Source organism: Cololabis saira, chromosome 2 (genome assembly GCF_033807715.1).
Source record: "Cololabis saira isolate AMF1-May2022 chromosome 2, fColSai1.1, whole genome shotgun sequence".
Taxonomy (NCBI): Eukaryota; Metazoa; Chordata; class Actinopteri; order Beloniformes; family Belonidae; genus Cololabis; species Cololabis saira.
In genome coordinates this window covers 3,644,673-3,666,297 of record NC_084588.1, presented here as the reverse complement: position 1 = coordinate 3,666,297, position 21,625 = coordinate 3,644,673, and the positions used below count along the sequence as shown (strand labels likewise).

The 21,625-nt window shown below is 44.7% G+C and overlaps 1 protein-coding gene across 5 annotated transcripts in view; it reads left to right on the top strand.

Moving 5' to 3' along the window:
• The window catches only part of cngb1a (cyclic nucleotide gated channel subunit beta 1a), an 84,028-nt gene that overhangs the window by 7,282 nt on the left and 55,121 nt on the right, over positions 1–21,625 (top strand). For 4 of the 5 annotated variants that reach the window (XM_061736169.1, XM_061736150.1, XM_061736160.1 and 1 more), the window contains exons 2-13: positions 4,326–4,452; positions 5,253–5,292; positions 5,383–5,434; positions 9,087–9,189; positions 10,913–10,932; positions 11,067–11,081; positions 12,143–12,242; positions 15,300–15,324; positions 15,430–15,493; positions 15,913–15,948; positions 21,364–21,424; positions 21,516–21,543. In XM_061736169.1, coding sequence (XP_061592153.1) covers positions 4,327–4,452; positions 5,253–5,292; positions 5,383–5,434; positions 9,087–9,189; positions 10,913–10,932; positions 11,067–11,081; positions 12,143–12,242; positions 15,300–15,324; positions 15,430–15,493; positions 15,913–15,948; positions 21,364–21,424; positions 21,516–21,543 — 670 coding nt within the window. In that variant the 5' untranslated portion in view covers position 4,326. The remainder of the gene's footprint in view (positions 1–4,325; positions 4,453–5,252; positions 5,293–5,382; positions 5,435–9,086; positions 9,190–10,912; positions 10,933–11,066; positions 11,082–12,142; positions 12,243–15,299; positions 15,325–15,429; positions 15,494–15,912; positions 15,949–21,363; positions 21,425–21,515; positions 21,544–21,625) is intronic. The other variant, XM_061736141.1, reaches the window with a different exon arrangement.

Sequence of the window (21,625 nt, the reverse complement as noted above, 5' to 3'; positions counted from 1 at the left end):
TATTGAAACCTCAGTTGTGGTTCGGAGGAAACCCTGGGCCGACTTAGGATTGGTTGGTTGGCTGGTTAAGAAACACTTCAGTATTCCTCCGGAAGGGCTGGAGAGGGGAGGTCTAGGGTTCCCTGCTCGGGCTGCTGCTTTTTTTTGCCAGACAGTGTTTGTCTGTGTGGTTAAACTCTGGCGGTGATGCCTGCAGGCCTTAAAAGGTTTCTCATGGTAGAGACATGGTATCCAAAGCATCACAAGGGGGCTTAAGCAGTTTTGAACTTTGAACTTTGAATAGTAATCCAGGATTACTATCGCTCGGCCTCTTTAGTGGTCACTCTCTCTCTCGTTCTTTCTTCCATCTCTACTTTCTTGAGTCTCCTTTGCCATGGTGTCCTCGGTGAGCTAGCTCCATCATTGTTAACAAAGCACCATGAAGTGATGGGCAGCTGTCGCAAGAGACAACCAGGACAGAGGTCAAGAGTTACGTTGGCTAGTTTTTGCTGATAGCAAGATTCAGACGATGCTTCCTAAAAGTTATCAAATGTTCCCTCAAATGAAACTGAGACTGATATTTTAAGATGAAAATACAGTCCTTTGTGCTTTTTTAAAGGACAGTGGTTTTCAGCTGCCCCATTTATCAACAACAGATCATTCACATGATGCGATTGGTTTCAAGGTTCAAAGATTTGTGTCAGCAGACCTGCACAGGTTTCTACACTTGTTTGTTCAATAAGGGACACTTTGTTTGTCTGTTGTTAAGATTATCGAAATCGGTATACAATATCGTGAACCATAGAGCTCACAGAGACATACCCAGTACGCGCTGGAGAGATTTGATCTCTATTTCTGGAATTGGAATAGGGACTGGAAAACCAAGATTAGTACATAAGATAAGATAAGATTGTCCTTTTTTCATCCGGATTTCCTGAATGACCGGCTAACTCACAAACTTGTCAGACGATGTTCGGATTGCATCCTAGATTCAGTTATCAGGCATATCTGATATTCATGACTGACCGTTTTTGTGTTGTGTTGCAAGATACAACACAAACCTGTGTACCCTTGTGTACCTTTGGATTATGTTAACCTACATGCATAGATCTGATGTAAACAAAGAAAAACAAAGAGTAATGAATCAAAACGTAGGATGGAGTCTGATGATGAGAAATCAAAATGGAACTGACTGTGCTGCTGCTCAGAGTGAACTGGGATGTAAATGTTTCTATAGAATGCCCAGAGACGGAGGAAGCCACCCATTACTATAGGATGGTGGTTGCAACATACAGTAAAGCATTTCGTTTTTCAGCCACTGAGCAACTCTGATGGACATTCAATGTTTATGAAACTCAACAGAAGCAACGCCAAAACCATCTGTATGCCTTCAGAAGGATTGTAGTTTTCTTCAAGTATTCATCAAATCTTTGAGCTTTGGAGTCCAATCCAAAGCTCAAAGATTCATCTGCAGCCTGTTGTCCTTTCCATCACGTCAAAACGCTAAACGGATCAGATGGAGGTGTTATTGGGCTCTGAACCCATTGCTTCTCTCAGTCTGCTACATAAGCTGGTACCATCTTGGTTTTGGCTGTTCTTAGAGAGTCTGAACAAAGCTCTAGTCTTAGAGCTGTAAAGGGATAACTGGTTGTTTGCTAACTAGTTTCCTGACTTAACTGGTAAGGTCACTGACTAATCTCTTCGCTGGTTATTGAACAGACTTGCTGAGAATCGGCTGTTTCTTCTGGTGTGAGTGGTTTTGTGGGTAAATGTCTGGAGAACCTGTGATGGACTGGCGACCTCTCCAGGGTGTACCCCCTGCCTCTCGGCTGAAAATGAGCTAGGATAGGCTCCAGCAGACCCCCGTGACCCTGCAAAGGATATAGCGAGTATAGATAATGGATGGATGGATGTCTGGAGATGATTCTGTCTCTGTCCAGGTTCAAGGTCCTCCCGGAACTAGCCAGGGACCATTCGCTACCAAACTGGCACTCTTCCAGTTTATAGCACTGTTTGCATGTACAGTAATCAGTCTGATTGACCAATTATCAGCCAGTAGACTCAGCGAGTGGTTAACTGGGCGACTTCGCAGCTGGCTTACTGGTTAATACGCCAATTAGAAAGTGGAAGTGACAAACCTGCTGCCATTTGAAAGGGGTGAATGAGTGTCCAGCAACAGCGCTTCCTCGAGCTGCTGGGCCTCCTGCTGAGGATTAGGGTCATAGCCAGTCAGCTCTAATTGAGGCTGACGCTCAGCCAGACCTGATCCAAACACCATTAAGCACAGCATGGTGAGGCGGGGGAGGCAAGGAGGCCAGCTGGCCACACATGGAGCTAATTATTTCTAATTTCCCTTTATTTTTAAAGTCAAAGACACACTTGTGTTTTTTTTCAATCATGTGAACTTCACTGGTTCTCTTCATGTTTCCATGTAATTTTGTTGTGAGGGCATCTTGTAAGGGATCTGGTTTTCCACTGAAATCTGATTTATTATGACTCAAGATAAAACTGACTTCAGAGTTGAGCTTTAAAAGTGAAGTTGGTTTTCTTGTCCTTTCACAATGTGTTCACCTAGCTGGTTTTGTTTAGGAAGAACACATTTTTACAGGAGTGTGTATATTGTGTGATTTAAAATTACTTAAACATTCTGCATCATATATTCTCAGATCAGGGAAACTAGCTGGCAGCAACTTTAAAGATTTGTTCATAATTAAAGGAAATCTATTTCGCATTAGTTTTTTGTTTTCAGTCATTATCAAACTTTCACAGACACATGCTAACCAAGAGAGCGGACCAGATCCAAGAGAGCAGAGCCAAGAGAGCAGACCAAATCCAAGAGAGCAGACCATACCCAAAAGAGCAGACCATACATAAGAGAGCGGACCACATTCAAGAGAGCGGCCTATATCCAAGAGAGTGGACCCAAGAGAGCTGACTATATCTAGGCGAGTGGACCCAAGAGAGCCGACCATATCAATAGAGCGGACCACATTCAAGAGAGCGGACTATATTCAAAGAGAGTGGACCCAAGAGAGCTGACTATATCCAAGAGAGTGGACCCAAGAGAGCTGACTATATCCAAGAGAGTGGACCCAAGAGAGCGGGCTATATCCAAGAGAGTGGACGCAAGAGAGCTGACTATATTCAAGAGAGTGGACCCAAGAGAGCAGACTATATCCAAGAGAGTGGAACCAAGAGAGTTGACTATATCCAAGAGAGTGGAACCAAGAGAGCTGACTATATCTAGGCGAGTTGACCCAAGAGAGCAGACCATATCAATAGAGCGGACCATATTCAAGAGAGCAGACTATATTCAAGAGAGTGGACCCAAGAGAGCAGATTATATCCAAGAGAGTGGACCCAAGAGAGCAGACCATATCAATAGAGCGGACCATATTCAAGAGAGCAGACTATATTCAAGAGGGTGGACCCAAGAGAGCTGACTATATCCAAGAGAGTGGACCCAAGATAGTTGACTATTTCCAAGAGAGTGGACCCAAGAGAGCAGATTATATCCAAGAGAGTGGACCCAAGAGAGTGGACTATATCTAGGTGAGTGGACCATACCCAAGAGAGCAGACCATATCAATAGAGCGGACCACATTCAAGAAAGCGGGCCACATTCAAGAGAATGGACCACATTCAAGAGAGCAGACTATATCCAAGAGAATGGACCCCAAGAGAGCGGACCATAACCAGGAAAGTGGACCATATCCAAGAAAGTGAGCCCTACAGAGTGAACCACATCCAAGAGCGGGGACCATATAACTCCAGTTCTTAGATCTTTACATTGGCTTCCTGGCTGTCTCAGAATAGATGTTAAAATCCTGCTGCTGGTTTATAAACTCCTGAATGGTCTTGGGTCAAAATACATCTCTGGTCTCCTGGCCCATGATGAACCAACCAGAACCCTCAGGTTGTCAGGGTCACGCCTACTTTCTCTACCCAGAGTTAGAACCAAACACGGTGAGGCAGAGTTCAGCTTTTATCCTCCTCACCTGTGGAACAAACTCCCAGAATGCATCAGGGCTGCTGAAACTTTCAATTAAGTCAAGGTTGAAAAACTTTTCATTTACTGCTGCTTTCGGTAATCTCCCACAATGCACTTAAACCTTATTTTGTCTCCTTTATTTTATTCTTTTTAATTTATGTCTTTTCCTTTTATTTTAATGTTTTTATGTAAAGCACTTTGAATTGTCTTGTACATTAAGTGTAATGTACAAATAAACTTGCCTTGACTTGGATTGTAATAGAAAGTGTTATAGAAATAGAAAAGTATTAGTAGAGTGTTGAGTCCATGGAAGTGGTCTGGCTGGTTGTAACAGTAATGCTGCGTCTGTTTCCAGGATGTTGAACTGGGTAGTCAAAGTCGTTCCTCAGCCGCCCGAGCCTCCAACCAAAAAGGCTGACGATCCGAAGGAGGAGAAAAAAGATGTGACCCCACCCCCTGTGCCAGCTCCATCCCCTGCTCCTGTAAGACACAGCCAAGATTCAAAGCAAATTACTTTTTTTATTGGTAAATGATTAAGACAGGCTGCTGTAGCAACGGTAGAGGGACCAAAATAAATAGTTTAAGACAGAGCTGCTATTCTAGTCCTATTGGCCTTTATTCTCAAAGTGAAATGAAATAAATGAACTAAAACATATGAATGACCTCCAGCTCGTGTTATGAAATGTGTCATGAATAACATTAGCTAATGCTAACATTAGCCTGCCGCAGTTTGATTAAACATCATTTTGAGCTAAAGTTTACCCATAAAAGACAATATGTAACAAGAATGAAAAAAAGCTTCCTTAGTTCCAGTCTGACCTAAAAAGTAAATATGTTTCAATCAAATTTTGGTCTAATTTGCAAAGACAAAAAGGTGTTTAACATTAGCTAGGATTGACGCTAGCTGCCATCTGAAGCATCCAAGTGGATTAAAGCGAGCAGTTCTTACTTATATTATATTATAATACAATATTTTCAATGTTATGAACTTCAAGGCACTAAAACTCTGGTCAAAATGAACCAAGCCAGGTTGTGTTATTAACCATCTCAACAGATTTGACATCAGTTCCCAATAGAGCATCATCTGCAAAAAGCTGTAGTCTACAACCCAACAACAAAATGTTTTTTATTGCAGTAGAAGAAAGTTTAACTTAATTTGTTTTCAGCACATCAACTGGACCTTTAGTGTCTAAATACTTGAAAACCCCTTTAAAACCGAGGGGCTTCAACACTTCTGAGCAGTGATGTTAACATTTAGTGTTTTGCTTTGTGTTTTAAACAGGAGAAGAAAGTGACGTTTCAAGACGAGTGCAAAAATGAGGGTAAGACCATTTAGATATGAATTATTTAAAGCAAGTGTCTTAGTTCAGTTCTGTTCATCACTTAAACAGCCACCACTGTTTGATTGACAGCTCCAAAGGCGGACAACCCCAAGCAGGAGGCACCAGCTCCTGCAGGAAATGGGTGAGTACCGACGTCTATGCCAAAAGCTGTGAAGACAGCAGGAGTGAGTGTGTGTAACATGATAAAATCGTGACCACAGTGGGTCTCAGTATGAGACAAACACAATTTATTTCCCACAATTATCTTTAAATAATTGAACAAAAAAAGAATCCAAAATGAAAGTCAAGAGTACTTTTGATGATTCAACAGCTTGCAGATCCATGTTTGGCAGCAATAACTTGAACTGGTGATTTCCTGTATGACTTGTGGCAAAGAATGCAAATAATCCTTCTGGTTTCTCTGGATCAGTGCTCCCAACCTAGTTCCTTGGGGAACCGTCCTTCATGTCTTAGATGTTACAGAACTGTGTAGACCTTGATTCAATTCAATTCAATTCAATTTTATTTATATAGCGTCTAATACAACAGAGTTGTCTCTAGACGCTTTACAGAGACCCATACCCAGAACATGATGACAAGCTGGCGGTGATCCAATGAGGTGTACTTGAGCAGGGGGACATCTAAAACATGCAGGGCAGTGTGCCCTGAGGAACAGTTGGGAAACACTGATCTGTATTTAATTTTAATTTCCAAGGCCCAGCACCAATGGATGCAGAAGAAACTAGACATACAACAATCAGAGAAATGAGGCATGAAATAGCAGTCAGTTTGATTCATTTGAGTAATGGCTTTTGGTTGCTTCTGTATGGGCCATCACATAAAGCCTGCACTGATGCAATGAGGTTTACATGGAAAACACGTTTGAAGGTCTTTCTCCAATTCCTCTACAGGGCTGGGGGTTGGGAAGGTTCTGATTGGATCGGGGGGCGGACCGGAAGTTAAAGTACCGGAAGTTACGTCTACCGGAAGAAAAACAAAATTTAGCTGCTACAACTTTGAAAAGCTCACAATTTCTATGTTTCCTGTTTCCATTTGTTCTTTTAATAATTTACAGGTCCTCCAAGCTATTTATTAAATAAATGGTCTCTGCTCTGGACCAGCGTTTACTGCGTGCCGCCATCTTGAAACTTTGTTTGGAAAACCAGCCCAGCGTGGAATATAAGCGTCATGGAGACAGACGGGCGAGGGAACGAGCAGAAAGAAAGACCGGAATTAATTTAAAGAGGAATGAGTGGATACATGATCGCGGAATTATTCTATTTGGATTTAAAATCGGAATAAACCAGCCACTTAGTTCGGAATTAAGTTTAATTCGGAATGGCCATTTTCATTCGGAATTAGGGGGTAAATCCACAAAGAACAGATTGCGCCCGCAAATAGCGCTGTGAATTGCGCCGCATTTGCGCCCGCAATTTGCCCCCGCAATTTGCCCCGCCTTAAGGTCCTATTCACAAAAGATTTTGCTCTAATGATATACTGGCGCAAACACGCCCATAAAGTTTTGGAGCTGAGTGCAATTTGCCCTTGTCTGAGTAAGTGAGCTGAGCTGTTTCCAGTGTTCTCCATATTTCTGCACACAGATTGGTCCATAATGAAAACTGCAGAAATAAAAAATAAAGCAAGTGAAAATAAAACGCCGTGAGGTGCAAGGGCGCAATTTCCACTGGGAACAGGGGGGACATGCCCCCCCACTTTTCAAACTCATGCTTTTGTCTCCCTCCCCCCCCCCCACCCCCCCCACCCCCGTTTATTTTTTTTTTTACAGTTTAAGAACTAACGGTAGGCTCAGCCTGTAAATCATCAAGACACTGTGCGAAGACGGGACGGGAGCCCCGCTCCCTCTCCTCCCTCCTCCCTCAGTGCTGTTCAAGGCTGATTTATGGTTCCGCGTTAAATCGACGCAGAGCATACGGCTAAGGTTACGCGGCGACGCGCACCGTACAGTGCGCGTCGCCGCATCTTTCAGGCCCTTTTTGTGCGCAAGCAAGCTTTATAGATGAGGTCCCAGATCAGGATCTGACGGTAATTCATGTTCTGTGTTTTGCTACACACACCTACAGGTCAGCTGTTAAACACACACATTCTAGATTTATAAGTTTATATGGTGGAATTGTTTGTAATAAAGCAGCCCCTTACTGTATGGATGAATCCTGAGCTCCGTCCTGTTATTTTTATTTTTAAATCCGAGATAAGTCCACAACCCCACTTGATCTGACTGTTTATGTCTGACTGTAGATTTCACCTTTAATATCATTCAGTATCACACAGGCTTGAATGATATTGAAGAGAGAGAGAAACACAGAGCGGGAGTGAGGAGTGAGTTTGCGCGCAGTTAATACACGCTTCTGAAAGACGGTATTTGCTCCACTATTTTTGCGTGTGGCAAATAGCACTGGCCTTTGTGAATTAGACGGTTTTTGCAACGAGGCTTATTTGCATAGAAAGGGGGCAATTTTGCGCCGAATGTATGAATATTACCTAATTTACATGCATGCAAATGGCACAGGCGCACAATGCCACTATTTGCTTGGCAGCGCAGTTTGTGGAGCAATTCGCCCTTTGCGGGTGCTTTGTGAATTAGACGCTTTCTTTTTGTGTCATTTGCACCTGTTTAGCGGCCGCAAAAGCCGCGCAATCCTTTTGTGGATTTACCCCTAGGTGTTTACATGGTCATTTTTACTCTTTTTAAATCGGATTTAATTTTAATTCTGAATTAAAGAGGAATTAAACTTCCCATGTAAACGCACTGACTGTTCCAGAAGTCTGCTGGTTTGATCAGATGTAGTTTAGTGAACCTCCGTCGTGCATCAGGGGTCTTATTAGACAGAAGATTAGTTATATCCTGGACACCCTTCCAAACAATATTTTCATTGTTTTATAACCTTTTCCAATTACTTTTCAAAAGACACCACTGATGTCATTCCCTCTTGGCATTATGTTAACACATCAAAAGGCTCCAGGACAGCGATCTGCTAAAACATCTGCTCTTACATTGATTTTTGTTAGATAAAAGGTAACATGGTTGTATTTGTTTGAAACTAAGATCCACTATGATCGAATGATTTTTATGATGTATTTTTAGCAAGACATTAAGGATTAAAGACAGGGTACTAGTTTTTTGCAAATTAATTATTTCAATTATTTATTGTAATATCTTAAAAATAATGGATAAGAGTTTCTTGTTTTTTATTCAGTAGGAGTTACTTTAAAAAGCCGGTATTGGAGGAAACATCCATCATCATTTGACGAGCCATACGTTTTATTAACAGGGTGGGATATTATGAATATACAAATCCATTGTTTATAAAATCCCATGTTATGAAATTTTATGATTTGGTTTATTATAAAATAATGCAAATAAGGTATAAAGTTAGATTAAAGTTACTCCCTGTCTGTGTACAACAGTTTTTCTCAATACATGAGTCAAAATATAATTTGCGTGATGTTTGTAAATTTGTTGTACAAAAAGCTAGAAAAGAGACTAAAAGGAGATGTATATCTGTTGTGGGACATAAATTATGGAATGACGCTAACCTAAATTTCCAAATGTGCAGCTCATTTTCAGTTTACCAAAAAAAGTTTTGTAGAGCAATCTTTCAAAGCTACAATATTAATATTTATTTGTTTTTGTTTGCTGCTGTTCTTTGATATTTATATATATATATAAATATGTGTGACTGATCAGACATACACTGTAGCAGATGTTTAATTCCAACCTCAGTTCCTCCAGCCTGAACTCTGGTATTCATGTATTCATGTATTCATGTCCCCAGGCCGGTGCCGAGCTGTCAGGCCGGGGTGCTGACGTGGATCAGCAGTGCTCTCCCCCATCCCACCGTCCCCCCCAACCTGACCCGGGCCAACTCCACCACCAAGGTGAGGACCAGTACACAACCGTTCAGTAGCACCACTTTCTGAGCGTTAGGTAGTACAGTTGTACTGTAATATAGCGTTAGGTAGTACAGTTGTACTGTAATATAGCGTTAGGTAGTACAGTTGTACTGTAATATAGCGTTAGGTAGTACAGTTGTACTTTAATATAGCGTTAAGTAGTACAGTTGAACATTAATCGTGGGTTACGTGGCAGTGGCGTCAATTCAGTCAAAGCTAAGGTATGGCAAGGTTACGAGTCTCAGAACTGAACTACAGTATCAATCAACATGCCCAGTATACTCATCACAGAAGTCTATGAAGCTTATCTGTGTGGTCAAGAAAATGTGAACTTTTTCAAATTCAATCTCACTCACATCCTGCTAACTATAAACACTGCTCTTTAACAACGTGTTGATCAATTCAGTCAATGCGCCTTTAATACGCATCCGTTTTCTGCACCACGGACAGCAAGAGGCAGAGTTAGAGAGCAGAAATCTCATATCTGACAAACACAATTTAACTCATTCTGTTTACTTCATTCACTATGTCAGTGCAACAATATCACAGGGACATCCCAGTTTAACTTCAAACAGTTAAAGTCCAAATGCAAAAAGGAGAGGGAGGGAGCATGAGAGAGAGAGGGTTAAAAAAAATTCCAATATTTCCCTTAAAGGGAAAGTTTGGTTTTTTACAACCTGGACCTTATTTCTGGCATTTTTTATGGTCGTATACTCACCCAGGCAAGTTTGGTGTCATTTGGAGTCCTTCGGAAGATATTGTGAGTTTTTTGCGAGCCGCTTCTCCATATAACGGTAGTGAACGGGGCACAGCGGGACACAGACGATGCAGCGTCTAAATAACACATGATTGCCGCGAAACTCTTCATTTCTTTTATGAATCACTAGATCTGCTTCCAGGACCTGTTGTCTACATCCGGGGCTGTGTGTGTAACAAATAAATCAGTTTGTAAACAAGACCTCTGAACTCATGACGTCATCTCTGTGCGCGCGTCCCAGACACAGCTCCGTGTACAGCTGGAGTTCACTACTGTTAGTTTACTGTTAGTTATTTGAAACATGTCTGAATATTTGTCAAATTCTGAGGTTGTGGACGACGACTTTGAATATGATGGACGTCCTTACCGTTTTGAGCCAGAGTTTACGGCTGAAGAGCTCACTGAACGGAGGACAGAGTGCGTGACGCTGCATTTAGACGCTGCATCGTCTGTGTCCGTCTGTGCCCCGTTCACTACCGTTATATGGAGAAGCGGCTCGCACAAAACTCCTAATATCTTCCGAAGGACTCTAAATGACACCAAACTTGCCTGGGTGAGTATACGACCATAAAAAATGCCAGAAATAAGGTCCAGGTTGTAAAAAAACGAACTTTCCCTTTAAACAGATTTATAAGAGGGTAGGGTGATTTGATATCTTACCTTAAAATGAACTTGCAGGGGATGGCAGCCTGGTTCCGTATCAGCCCATGTGAATCCCTAATCATGGATATTCCCGTTCCTCGTCCATGTACCTGAGCACAACAACTGACAACAGTTCCCTGGGGCCAACGTGGAGCCAGCAATCCCATGTGTGGCCCCCCTTTTTCAGCCCATTTATCTCAGACGGACCCCTACACGTGAATGTTGTCCAGGCTGGGTCTGGATGCAGGATCAGTTCTGGATCTGTGTTCTGATGAGGTTTTTCTTTTCTCTCCTCACGTCTGCTCTCAGGAGGAAGCTGCAACATCCAGGTAAACACACTCCCTGGACTCAGGACTCAGAGTTAGCGTCACGTTTGTCTCAGAACCGCTAATTCTGAATCATGTCCGAGTTAACCTAACTGATAACGATGCTCCTTTGTGTTCTGTCCACCCGTGGACAACAGTAAACCTGAAGACGAGTAAGTAACAGATGGCAAACTGCACAATTCTGAGCTGCTTTTTTTTTTTTTTTTTTTTTAAAGATGTTACAAAACTGCAATGACAATTATTGCACTTTGTAAACCAGAGTGGTGTCAAAAAGTGAGCTACTTCTTTAATTGTCAACAGAAAATGCTAAAAAGTGAGCTGTTATGACAATCCACACTCACAAGAAGTGGACCAATTTATGAACCATCAAAACATTGGATGCAAAATAGTGAGCTAATTGAAAGACTGTTGAAGTATTATATTGCCAAATTGTGAGCCAGTTTGTAGAACTACTGAGCTTTTCTATAAACCGACAGCAGACATGGGACAGACGAGGTACTTTTTTCACTAAAACTTTTTTACCAAAAAATGAGCAACTTTATAAATCTGTGAGCAAAAAATATTGCCTAATAGTGAGCCAATTTGTGCTATTGACAGGATGCCAGATAAAGAGCTGCATGACAAACCCATGTACAGACACAATGCCAGTTAGCAAGCTTTAATATAAACAAACAAAAATTAAGATGCTAGATAGTAAGCTACTTTTTTATTTATTTATTTTATATTCGACAAATAGTGACCTGCTTTACCCGCTTTATCTGCTTTACCTGCTTTACATGCCAAATAGTGAGCTCTTCGGGTTTCTGGGGCCCTCTCTAGTGTCCAGAAAGAATAATATATACATAATAATAATGTAATAATCTGTGTATATATCACGACAACGGATCCCATTGACTTCACATAGTACAATATCCGTGGTGCTCACATGGAATTTTACAATTTCCGTGCCACGGAAAATAGTGGTGAGAGGTCGTGGGCATTTCATGAATTTTTGTGAGATCAGGTTGTCTTCAACACTTCTGAGCAGTGATGTTAACTTTTTTATTTATTTATTTTATATTCGAGAAATAGTGACCTGCTTTACCTGCTTTATCTGCTTTACCTGCTTTACATGCCAAATAGTGAGCTCTTCTGGTTTCTGGGGCCCTCTCTAGTGTCCAGAAAGTGGGCTACATTTTTAATAACAACAAACTAACTTGTGTTTCCTGGACAGAAAAGGGATGATCGCCTGGATCTCTCACGGTTTGGAGAAAGTCGTTCCTCAGCCCGAGTTGAGGAGCAAAGAGTCGCCGCCCCCTGAGCCTCAGGCCGAGGTACATCAACAGACTTTCTAAAGCCTTCTACACAAACTCATCTGCTACTAAGAGTGGCCGGGAAGGGTACAAGTGGAAGAGTTCCCTTATTTGACATTCATCAGCGGTAATGTTAGCACATAAACGCTAAAAAGACCAGAAAATGTTTCCATCAGCCAAAGTCAGCTGTTGTGCTGCAGACAAGCTGCTTCCACTTGCACTCAGGAGTCAGACTTCAGGACTCATGTCTACATAATTCAAGTCAAAAATGATAAACTGTATGAAGACAAACTCTGTGATATCACTCATAGATTCTTGAACCGGGCCGGTCCTAGGATTTTGGTGGCCCTAAACGAGTACCAAATCAAACGCACTGCTTACAACTGAATGAACACATATGACAGAGGGGGGGTCGGTGAGTATGGAGTCCGGGGCCCTCTATTAAGGGCTGTCTGGTCTCTGTATGATCGGGTGGGTGGAGAAGTCCTGCCTCAGGTGGAGGAGTTCAATTATCTTGGGATCTTGTTCACGAGTGAGGGAACGATGGAGCGGGAGATTGACAGACGGATCGGTGCGAGGCGCGGTCGGCACCAATACACTGCGCGTTACTAGTCAACACAATATAAGCTATTAATATTAATAACCCAATATCGCACTACAGTTTGTCACCTCCACGACGCGTATCGTGACGTTTTTGTATCACAAAATTTCGTGGCACGATATATTGTTACACCCTTAGTTATGACCACAGTACATTTTCCTGTGTGTTGTTTTTCTTTCTTATAATCTTCCCCCAAATTCCCAAAGTGAGAGAACAAAGTGGAGGCACAATGTTGGAGGTGGAAGTACCAAAAACAAATGGGAGGGAGGCAGATTGAAGTCAGACTTCAAATAGGAAGATGTGGAGAAGACGAGGTGCTTATGAAGGTCCCTGAGCGCTTAATACCCGGATGACACCAAACTGTAAAAGCAGAGTCACTCAGGGACGGGGGATACTTATTTATATATATATACATTTGCTTAGTCACAGACATGTGGGTGGATGGCAGCACAAATCCAAACTTACACCTGAACTGAAGCCAAACCTTAAGGCAGGAAAGCACCACGGGGTCACATGTAAAGATAGAGCGATTATGCCAGAAGGGCCCGGTTTCTGAAATCCAGTTCTCAGAGCTCTGGTACCCTAGCTCATGCTAAGCATGGATCTATTATATAACTGGATACAGTGCCAAAAATGGCCGCCCATTCATTTCAATGCATTCTGCTCAGCCAGCGCATGTGCCGAAAAAATCTCTGACTTCCGGGTTTACTTCCGCGTTAAGTGGCCCATAGAGCATGCGCAGTTGAGTCACCTCCCATGATGCTCTGGGGCCTCCCATCATGCCCCGGGGCAATGACGCGAATATTAAAATAATATGTATTAATATAATATATTAATTAATGTATATTATTACATGTATAGTATTACATATATTATTAATGTATTAATATAATATAATTACATAATATATATTAATGTAATACATCCGTGGAATGCACGGACACGGCTGTGACGTCAGCCGTGACGTCACACCCAGAAAGAGACTTTTCTTTGACTTTTCTGGCCGTTATAAAACATTTTTGACGGATATAAAGTCCATGACTTAAAAATATAGAATACAAAGATTAGTAATTGCCGGTGATTACAGCTGGAGGTTCCTGTGAACAGTTTTAGAGGCTTCTCTTTTACTATTGCGGTCTATGGGAAAAAAGCTTTCTGGGCCACATGGGATTTTTTGTTGCAGTACCGCGGCTGGACACTGGAAAAAATCGGCACAGCTTCTGAGCGCGAGACTGGGGGGCTGATGCTAAGCTATGATGCTAACTAATGATGACTCTAGTAATGAATCGATTCATGATGGTTTCACAATCATAAACAAAACACAGCTGAAACAGGTGTTGTTGGAGCTGAAACCAGGACTAGAACAGTTCTGCTGGTCCAGCCAGACCCCGGGCCCAGCCGGACCCCGGGGCCCAGGGCCAGACCCCGGGCCCAGGGCCAGACCCCGGGCCCAGTCTGACCCCGGGCCCAGCCGGACCCCGGGCCCAGGCCCTGACCCCGGACCCAGCCTGACCCCGTGCCCAGGGCCACCGGCTGCAAGGTCCTTCCACTGCTCGGTCAATACCGGCCCATATGGGTCAACCTAGCCTAGCGGTCTGGGAGACCGGGCAACGGTGGTCTCTGGGCACGGCAGTGTGCTTGTTTAACCCATCAGCTGGCTTCAGAGGGTCTGGTTCTGGGACTGGCTCCGGGACCGGCTCCGGCTCCGGGACATCACGGATGGTTCAGGGGGATGCTAGCTGTTCCTCAGCACCAAGAACACCAGGACTGGACCTGCCTTCTTGGTCCCAGTACTGTATTTTTGGGACGATTAGGTGCATATAAATGTCTTTTTTTTTTTTTTAAATGTACCGCGCGCCCAATGACGCAATGCGCCCATTGTATTATTGTAAAGGCTGATTTATGGTTCCACGTTACACTGACGCAGAGCCTACGTGGTAGGGCTGCGTCGACTTACGCGGATCCATAAGGCGGACGTCATTGAGGCCACCATGAGAAGTTAAAAAGGGGGAAGGGAGGCGCGTGAATTGCCCATGATTTGCGGACGTAGTATGGACCACCATGAGAACGTTAAAGGGGGAAGGGGGGCGCGTGAATTGCCCGTGATTGCCCGGCGGTGGCAGCACTCAGCGCGATCAGGCTCGGATGAATGCAGAAACGGAGGATGAAGATTTCAATGGGTTTGATTAATGTAATAACTTAAATAAACTACAATCAAACTAAGTTTTGCTCCCGCTCTATTTTCAAACACGCACACTTATATGATTGTGTGTGGGAGTGTGTTGTGCGGCACGTGTGTGTTGTAAGGCAGCACTCCGTGTGTGTAGACGGCGCCTTTTCGGTCGGTGCGCCGTATGTGTGTTTTAAATCCAAAAATGACACACAAAACTGAGGGTGCGTCTTTCCACACGGCGCGTCGAATGGTCGCGAAAATACGGTACGCACAAACATTAACCCTTCGTTTGGTCTCTCCTCAGGTCCGCCCAGCAGCTCCTCCAGCAGGTGAGAACACTCCTAAACCTTCTTCCAGATGAATGATCCGCTGATTTCATTTGAGTGTTGAAGAAGTTTAATGTTTCAATTTGTTTTTCTTTTAAATTACTGAAGCTCCTCCTCCTGCTCCTGCTCCTGCTCCTGCTCCTGCTGCTCCTAAACCACCCACCGTGACGGAGTAAGTCAGGCCCAGGAAATGTACAGCGGTGTTCCTGTTTCTGCCTGGAGAGGGCAGTGTTCCTGTAGTTCCTGTTTCTTTAGATCCTGTTTCTATCTTAGAGTTCAGTGTTCCTTTAGTTCCCATTTTAGTAGTTCCTGTTTCTGTAGTTCCTTTTCTGTAGTTCATGTTCCTGTCGTACCTTTTCTGTAGTTTCTGTTTCGGTCTTAGAAGACAGTGTCTTTGTAGTTCCTGTTTCTGTAGTTTCTGCCTCATTTAACTGGCCAAAAGTTCTCCTAGAAGTCCTAAGGTGTTGAATCCACTGCTCCTCCGTGAATCATGACGGCTACTGGTATTAACTGTGTACATAGAGGGAAAGGTTCATCAATAAGTTATTTAATAACATTTAAAGTTTTCATTCTTCTTTCATTTTCTTTCAGGCCTGAGAATGAAGCAGAAACCACCAAACAACCAAAGTAAGTGTTCGTATTCACGTCTAAGCGTAGATGCTTCTCAGTATACATCACTAACTGATAGGTATCCTTACTGCTTTAATCAATGTAACTTTTTATCATTTCAAGTTAAACTTAAAAACCTGACGTGTAAATATGTGAACAGTTGAGTTTGTCTGGAAGGCTCCGAGGATGAAGCTTAACTAAGAGCAGCAGCTACTCTCAAAGTCAGTGAACGCAGCGGTCATTTGTGCTGATTACAAATAATATAATATATTACAAATAATAGCAGTGACCAAAACACCTGCAGAAATACTGCAGGAATGACATAGCAGCAGTTAAATGCAGCCTTCTGTAAGCTTTAAATATCCACTGGGCTTACATCAAATACATCAAAACACAACAAAAAAAAACACTTTTCTGAACTTATCAATATGACTCTGTCCTTCACAGGATAAGTAAAATGGATCACTGCAAAAACTCAATCTTAACAAGAATATTTGTCTTATTTCTAGTTAAAATGTCTCATTTTAGTAAAAAAATCTCATTACACTTAAAACAAGACTCATCACTGGGAAAAAAAACCAACAATTTTCACCTGTTTCAAGTAGATTTTCACTTAAAATAAGTAGAAAAATCTGCATGTAGAACAAGATTTTTTTGCTTGTAATAAGAAGATAAATCTTGTTCCACTGGTAGATTTTCCTGTTTATTTCAAGTGAAAATGTACTTGAAACAGGTGAAAATTGTCAAATAAGTTATTTTTCTGGTGTTATTTTTCTGGTGATGACTCTAAATGTTGAAATAGCAGTAAAACCACATTCATTGATGAAATGACATAAGAGATGGAAAGGAGGGATGGCAGTTTTACAGGGGGGATGATTTGGACCGTTTTTATTTCTGGGGGGGATGCCATCCCCCCTCATCCCCCCTCATCTCCCTCAACTCCAGTACTGGCCGTAAGATCCAGTCACTTCCATGATTCTAAGGACACCCGCCGACTCTGTCAAGGAGTTAAATCCATTACTGACTACAACCCCCCCCCCCCCCCCCCCCCCCCCCCCCCCCCCTTCAGTGTGACAACAACACAGACTTCCTCAACAACCTTAACAGCCATTTTGAACGGTTTGACGCACTGAACAACACACCTGCCATAAGAGCCCCACAGCATCAGTACGACCAGGTTCTCCGTCTGGACTCCGCTGACGTACACCCCACCTCTGGTGGGTCGGGGATAAACACTAATAAATAACAGCCCACCTCGTGCAGCGTTGTAGTTGTAGCTCAGACGATCAACGACACACCTGTTGTCCTTGGTCTAGACCAGGGGTCAGCAACCCAAAATGTTGAAAGAGCCATATTGGACCAAAAACACAAAAAACAAATATGTCTGGAGCCGCAAAAAATGAAAAGTCTTGTATAAACCTTAGAATGAAGACAACACATGCTGCATGTATCTATATTAGTTATAAATGGGTCCTCGGCTGCAAATGTAGCATGCTAATGTCTTTCCACATGACTCTTTTTGTTATCAGACAACTTCTCGCTACAAAGCAAACATTCAGGCAATGATTGCAAATGATTCGGTCCAAAAAACATTGAATCCAATACGGAGTATCGTCGCCATGCAGGAGAAAAAATATTTGAGAGGGGAAAATTTTATTTTTAGTTTGCACTTCTAGAAAAAAGTCGAAATGTCGAGAAAAAAGTTGAAATGTCGAAATTAATGTTTTTTTTTTTTTTTTTTTTTTTTTTTTTACCTTGTCTGCACACATATTATTGATTGATACCATGACGGTAGAAACCAAAAGTGTATATATGTGCATTATTACTATATGTAATATATACATATATATACGCACACATATGCGTACACATACATAAATATACACATACAAACCCAGTGTTTTTTTTTTTTTTTTTTTTTGGGGGGGGGGGGGTGGGGTGACGACATCCACTGCCAATCCAGGAAGCAGGAACACACGGAGACACACGTCAAGCACTGGAAATCTGCAACAAAAAAACCACAAACAAAGCACGAAACCGGCACGGAGCCATCCAAAACACGAACAGCCATCGACCTAAATCTTGAGATCTGATCGCAGTCTGAGCTAAGCTATCGCTACCGCTACCTAAACCCAAAAACTAGAGAGCCAGCATGCAGGTGAACAAGCCAGTGTGTATGTCTATGTGTGTGTGTGTGTATGTATATGATCATGCATGTGTGTGTGTGTGTGTGTGTGTGTGTGTGTGTGTGTGTGTGTGTGTGTGTGTGTGTATGCATGTGACTAAATGACTATATGTGTGTGTGTGTGTGTGTGTGTGTGTGTGTGTGTGTGTGTGTGTGTGTGTGTGTGTGTGTGTAATAAACCAAACAAAGCTCCACCTGAAGTGTATCTATAGTGGGGGAGGGGGGGGAGCAACCCCGCCACCCGCGAGACCAGAGGCCGACAAGGAAGAGCCCGGAACCCAGGCCACCGGCAACCCCACAGAGGGGAGAAGTAGGAGGGAGGCAACCCACCGCCTGCGAGGCCCCCCCCCCACCCGGCGGCGGCCGAGGGGGCCCGCGGGCGGGGCCCCCACGGCGCGGAAAGAAGCAGCCAGGGATCCCGCGGCGGCGGACCGCGACCCAGGCAATCCCCGGCCACCCGGTCCGGGCCGGACACGCGGCCAGGAGGCCCTCACCCTTCAGGCCAACGACCCCCACCCGGCAGGGGGCCAGCCTGCCCGGAGAGACAGAGCCGCCCCGGCCGCCGACGCGGGCAGGCGCACCCGTCCCCCACGAAAGTGGCCCTCCAAGACCAGAGGGGCGCCCCGCCGTAGAGGCAGCGGGGGGGACCGGAGACGGGCCCGGAGAGAGGGAACCCCCCAACAAGGCGACACCCGCGCAGGCCCGACAACGGAGGGCCCCAGACCCAGGCATCCCATTCATTCATCCATTCACCTATTCGATACCTATACTAATAATAATATAATATACTATACATAATAATAATAATAATACTAATAATAATACTAATAATAATAATAATAATAACCATCTTTGTATAAAATAATATTGATAAATTATTAAGTTTTTGATGTCCTGCCAATGGAGGCTCAAATCATCCATGGCAGGACCCTTCCATACCGCATTCCCACCGACACAGACATACAATCACGCACCGTTTCCCCCTCCCCGGGGGGATCCAGCACCGCCAGAAGGCACCCCAGGCTGCACGGCGGGCCCCGCCAGGCCCGGGTAACCCGACCCACCCGTCCCAGGCCCAGGCCGGTGAGGGAACGCGGGTGATGTGGGACCCCCTCCCGCCCCTTGTGTTGAGTGCATGTGATTAATGCCATAAAAACAGGGAGGAGGGAGGGCCAAGTATCGATTGACACAGACCCCCCCCCCTCCCGAACTACGTGTCCTTGTCAAATGTATTTATTAAGTGTTGAATGTGCAGTGTCTATTTTGCTGTTAAAACCGTGAGGCGGGGAGTGCCAGGCCCCGCGGGACAGTGCCCCCCACGACCCGGACCCCCCGCCTTTCGCCTATGTGCGTATGAATCGTGTAGGGGGGGCAAGAGGGGGAGCGGAGGCCGAAGCCAGGAAGCAGGACCAGCAAAGCCGGCCCTGATAAGACACCCGCGTCCCCCCACCGGCCGTGCAGTAGACGGGGGCCGGCCCCCCGAGCCGGGCAAGGGCCCCACCGTACCTCCAAGGGCGCCCCCGGCGCCGCCGGAGCCCCCAGACGGAGGGGGAAACGGTCCAACATCCTCCCAGTCATACTGACAACATAAGACATAGATACCTGGGAATGGTGCCACCCCGCCGTCGCGCCCGCCCGCGCACCCCCCGGTCAGGGGAGGCCCGCTCCCCGGACCCGGCCCCACCCCCCCCCGAGGCCACCCCGGCGGACACCCCAAGGGTCCCGGAGTCCCCACATCCGCAGGGGCACTTGGCCCCCGCCCAGCGACGGAGGACCAAGGCAGCAATGCCCCCCCAGCGCAGACAGCCACCCCCCACCCAGGCAGGGCCGGGCCCTCCGGGTGGGACCCCCACGTCCACGGCCCCGCCCCCCCCGGGAGGCCCGGAGACGCCCCAGCCACAGCCCCCCGCCCGAGCCCTCCCCAGCCACCCCCCCCCCACCGCCATGAGGTAACCCCCCCCACAGGCCCCCAAGGCCCCCACCGGCTAGGGACAGGGCCCCGCGGCCCCCCCCCACCGCCCCCCAGGGGCCACCCGAGGCCCGCGCCCCAGACCCCCCAAGCCGACCCCCAACCCCAAGGGCTACGAGATCACCACCCCCCCGCCCCCACTAGGTAACGAAGCCAATAAACGGGGACCACAGAGAGTGCAATTCAGCCGAATGTTGTTCAGTGGAGGCAGACATTATCTCACTACTAATATGATCTGATAAAAGATTCCTAAAATGGTTGATACATAAACTGGATTTTTGTTTCCAATTTACTAGAATGGTTTTCTTTGCGATACATAAGGCAGTGAGAACCCGGTGTGTCCAATTAGGATCTATTTGAGTGTCTCCCAGGTGACCTAATATACATACCGTGGGGCACACTGGGATTCTGTGGTTGATCCATGTGGATAAATCCTCACAAATCTCCTTCCAGAACCTCTGTACCGGTGTACAGAACCATAAAGCATGCATATAATTATCTGGGGTGTTCTCTGTGCACTGTGAACAGATATTAGAGGTGACAAAGCCCATCTGGAACATCCTTTGTCCAGTATAATGTATTCTATGAAGAACTTTGTACTGTATAAGTTGTAGGTTTGGGTTTTTAGTCATAGTAAACGTATTTAAGCATATTTGTGACCAAGAAAACTGGTCGGTATTAAGAGAGAGATCCGCCTCCCACTTAGAGATCGGGAGAGAGACTGAATCGTCCAGTTTAGACACTAACCTGTAGAGTTTTGATAACAACTTTAAAGTGCTTAGATTCAATAAATCTATTATCTTAGCGGGAAGTTGTAAATCGAGTCGAGATTAATGTTGAAATACAATTTCAAGAATAAAGTCGAAATTTCGCCTTTTTTCTCAACGTTTCACCTTTATTCACGAAATTTAGACTTTTTTCTCAACATTTAAACTTTTTTTTCATCATTTCGACTTTTTTCTCGAAGTGCACAATAAAAAAAAATCTTCCCCTCTCAAATATTTTTTCTCCTGCATGGCCCTAATACTCTTCCGTACAAACCTTCGTTAACAGAAATGTTGAAATGTAATATTTATTCTACACGTTTTTGCAGCATTGGAAAACATTTGTGTCATGTTTGTCCTCCTACAGAAACCTAGTGTGAAAACCAAAAATATATTTCCCTCCCAATCTATTTCCATTTTCAAACATTTTTGAAAAAGCTCCAGGGAGCCACTAGGGCGCTAAAGAGCCGCAGGTTGCCGACCCCTGGTCTAACGCCTGGTTGTTGTGTTTCCAGTATGATGGGATGGATCGTGAACGGCTTCAGCAGCATGTTGCCTCAGCCTGTACCCAAGCTAGTGAGTCGCTCCTCCGTCTCATATCCAAGATTCAATTCCTTCTGAGGTCTCCTTACCATCACTGAACATCTCTGCTGTTTCTGTCGTGCAGGACACGGGAGGCGACGAGGTCCAGAATGGTGAGTCCGACCGGTACCGCCGCTCACCGTAACACTGTAGTCACAACGCCTCGCAGCATGGACTCATGGCCGCCGGCTGATG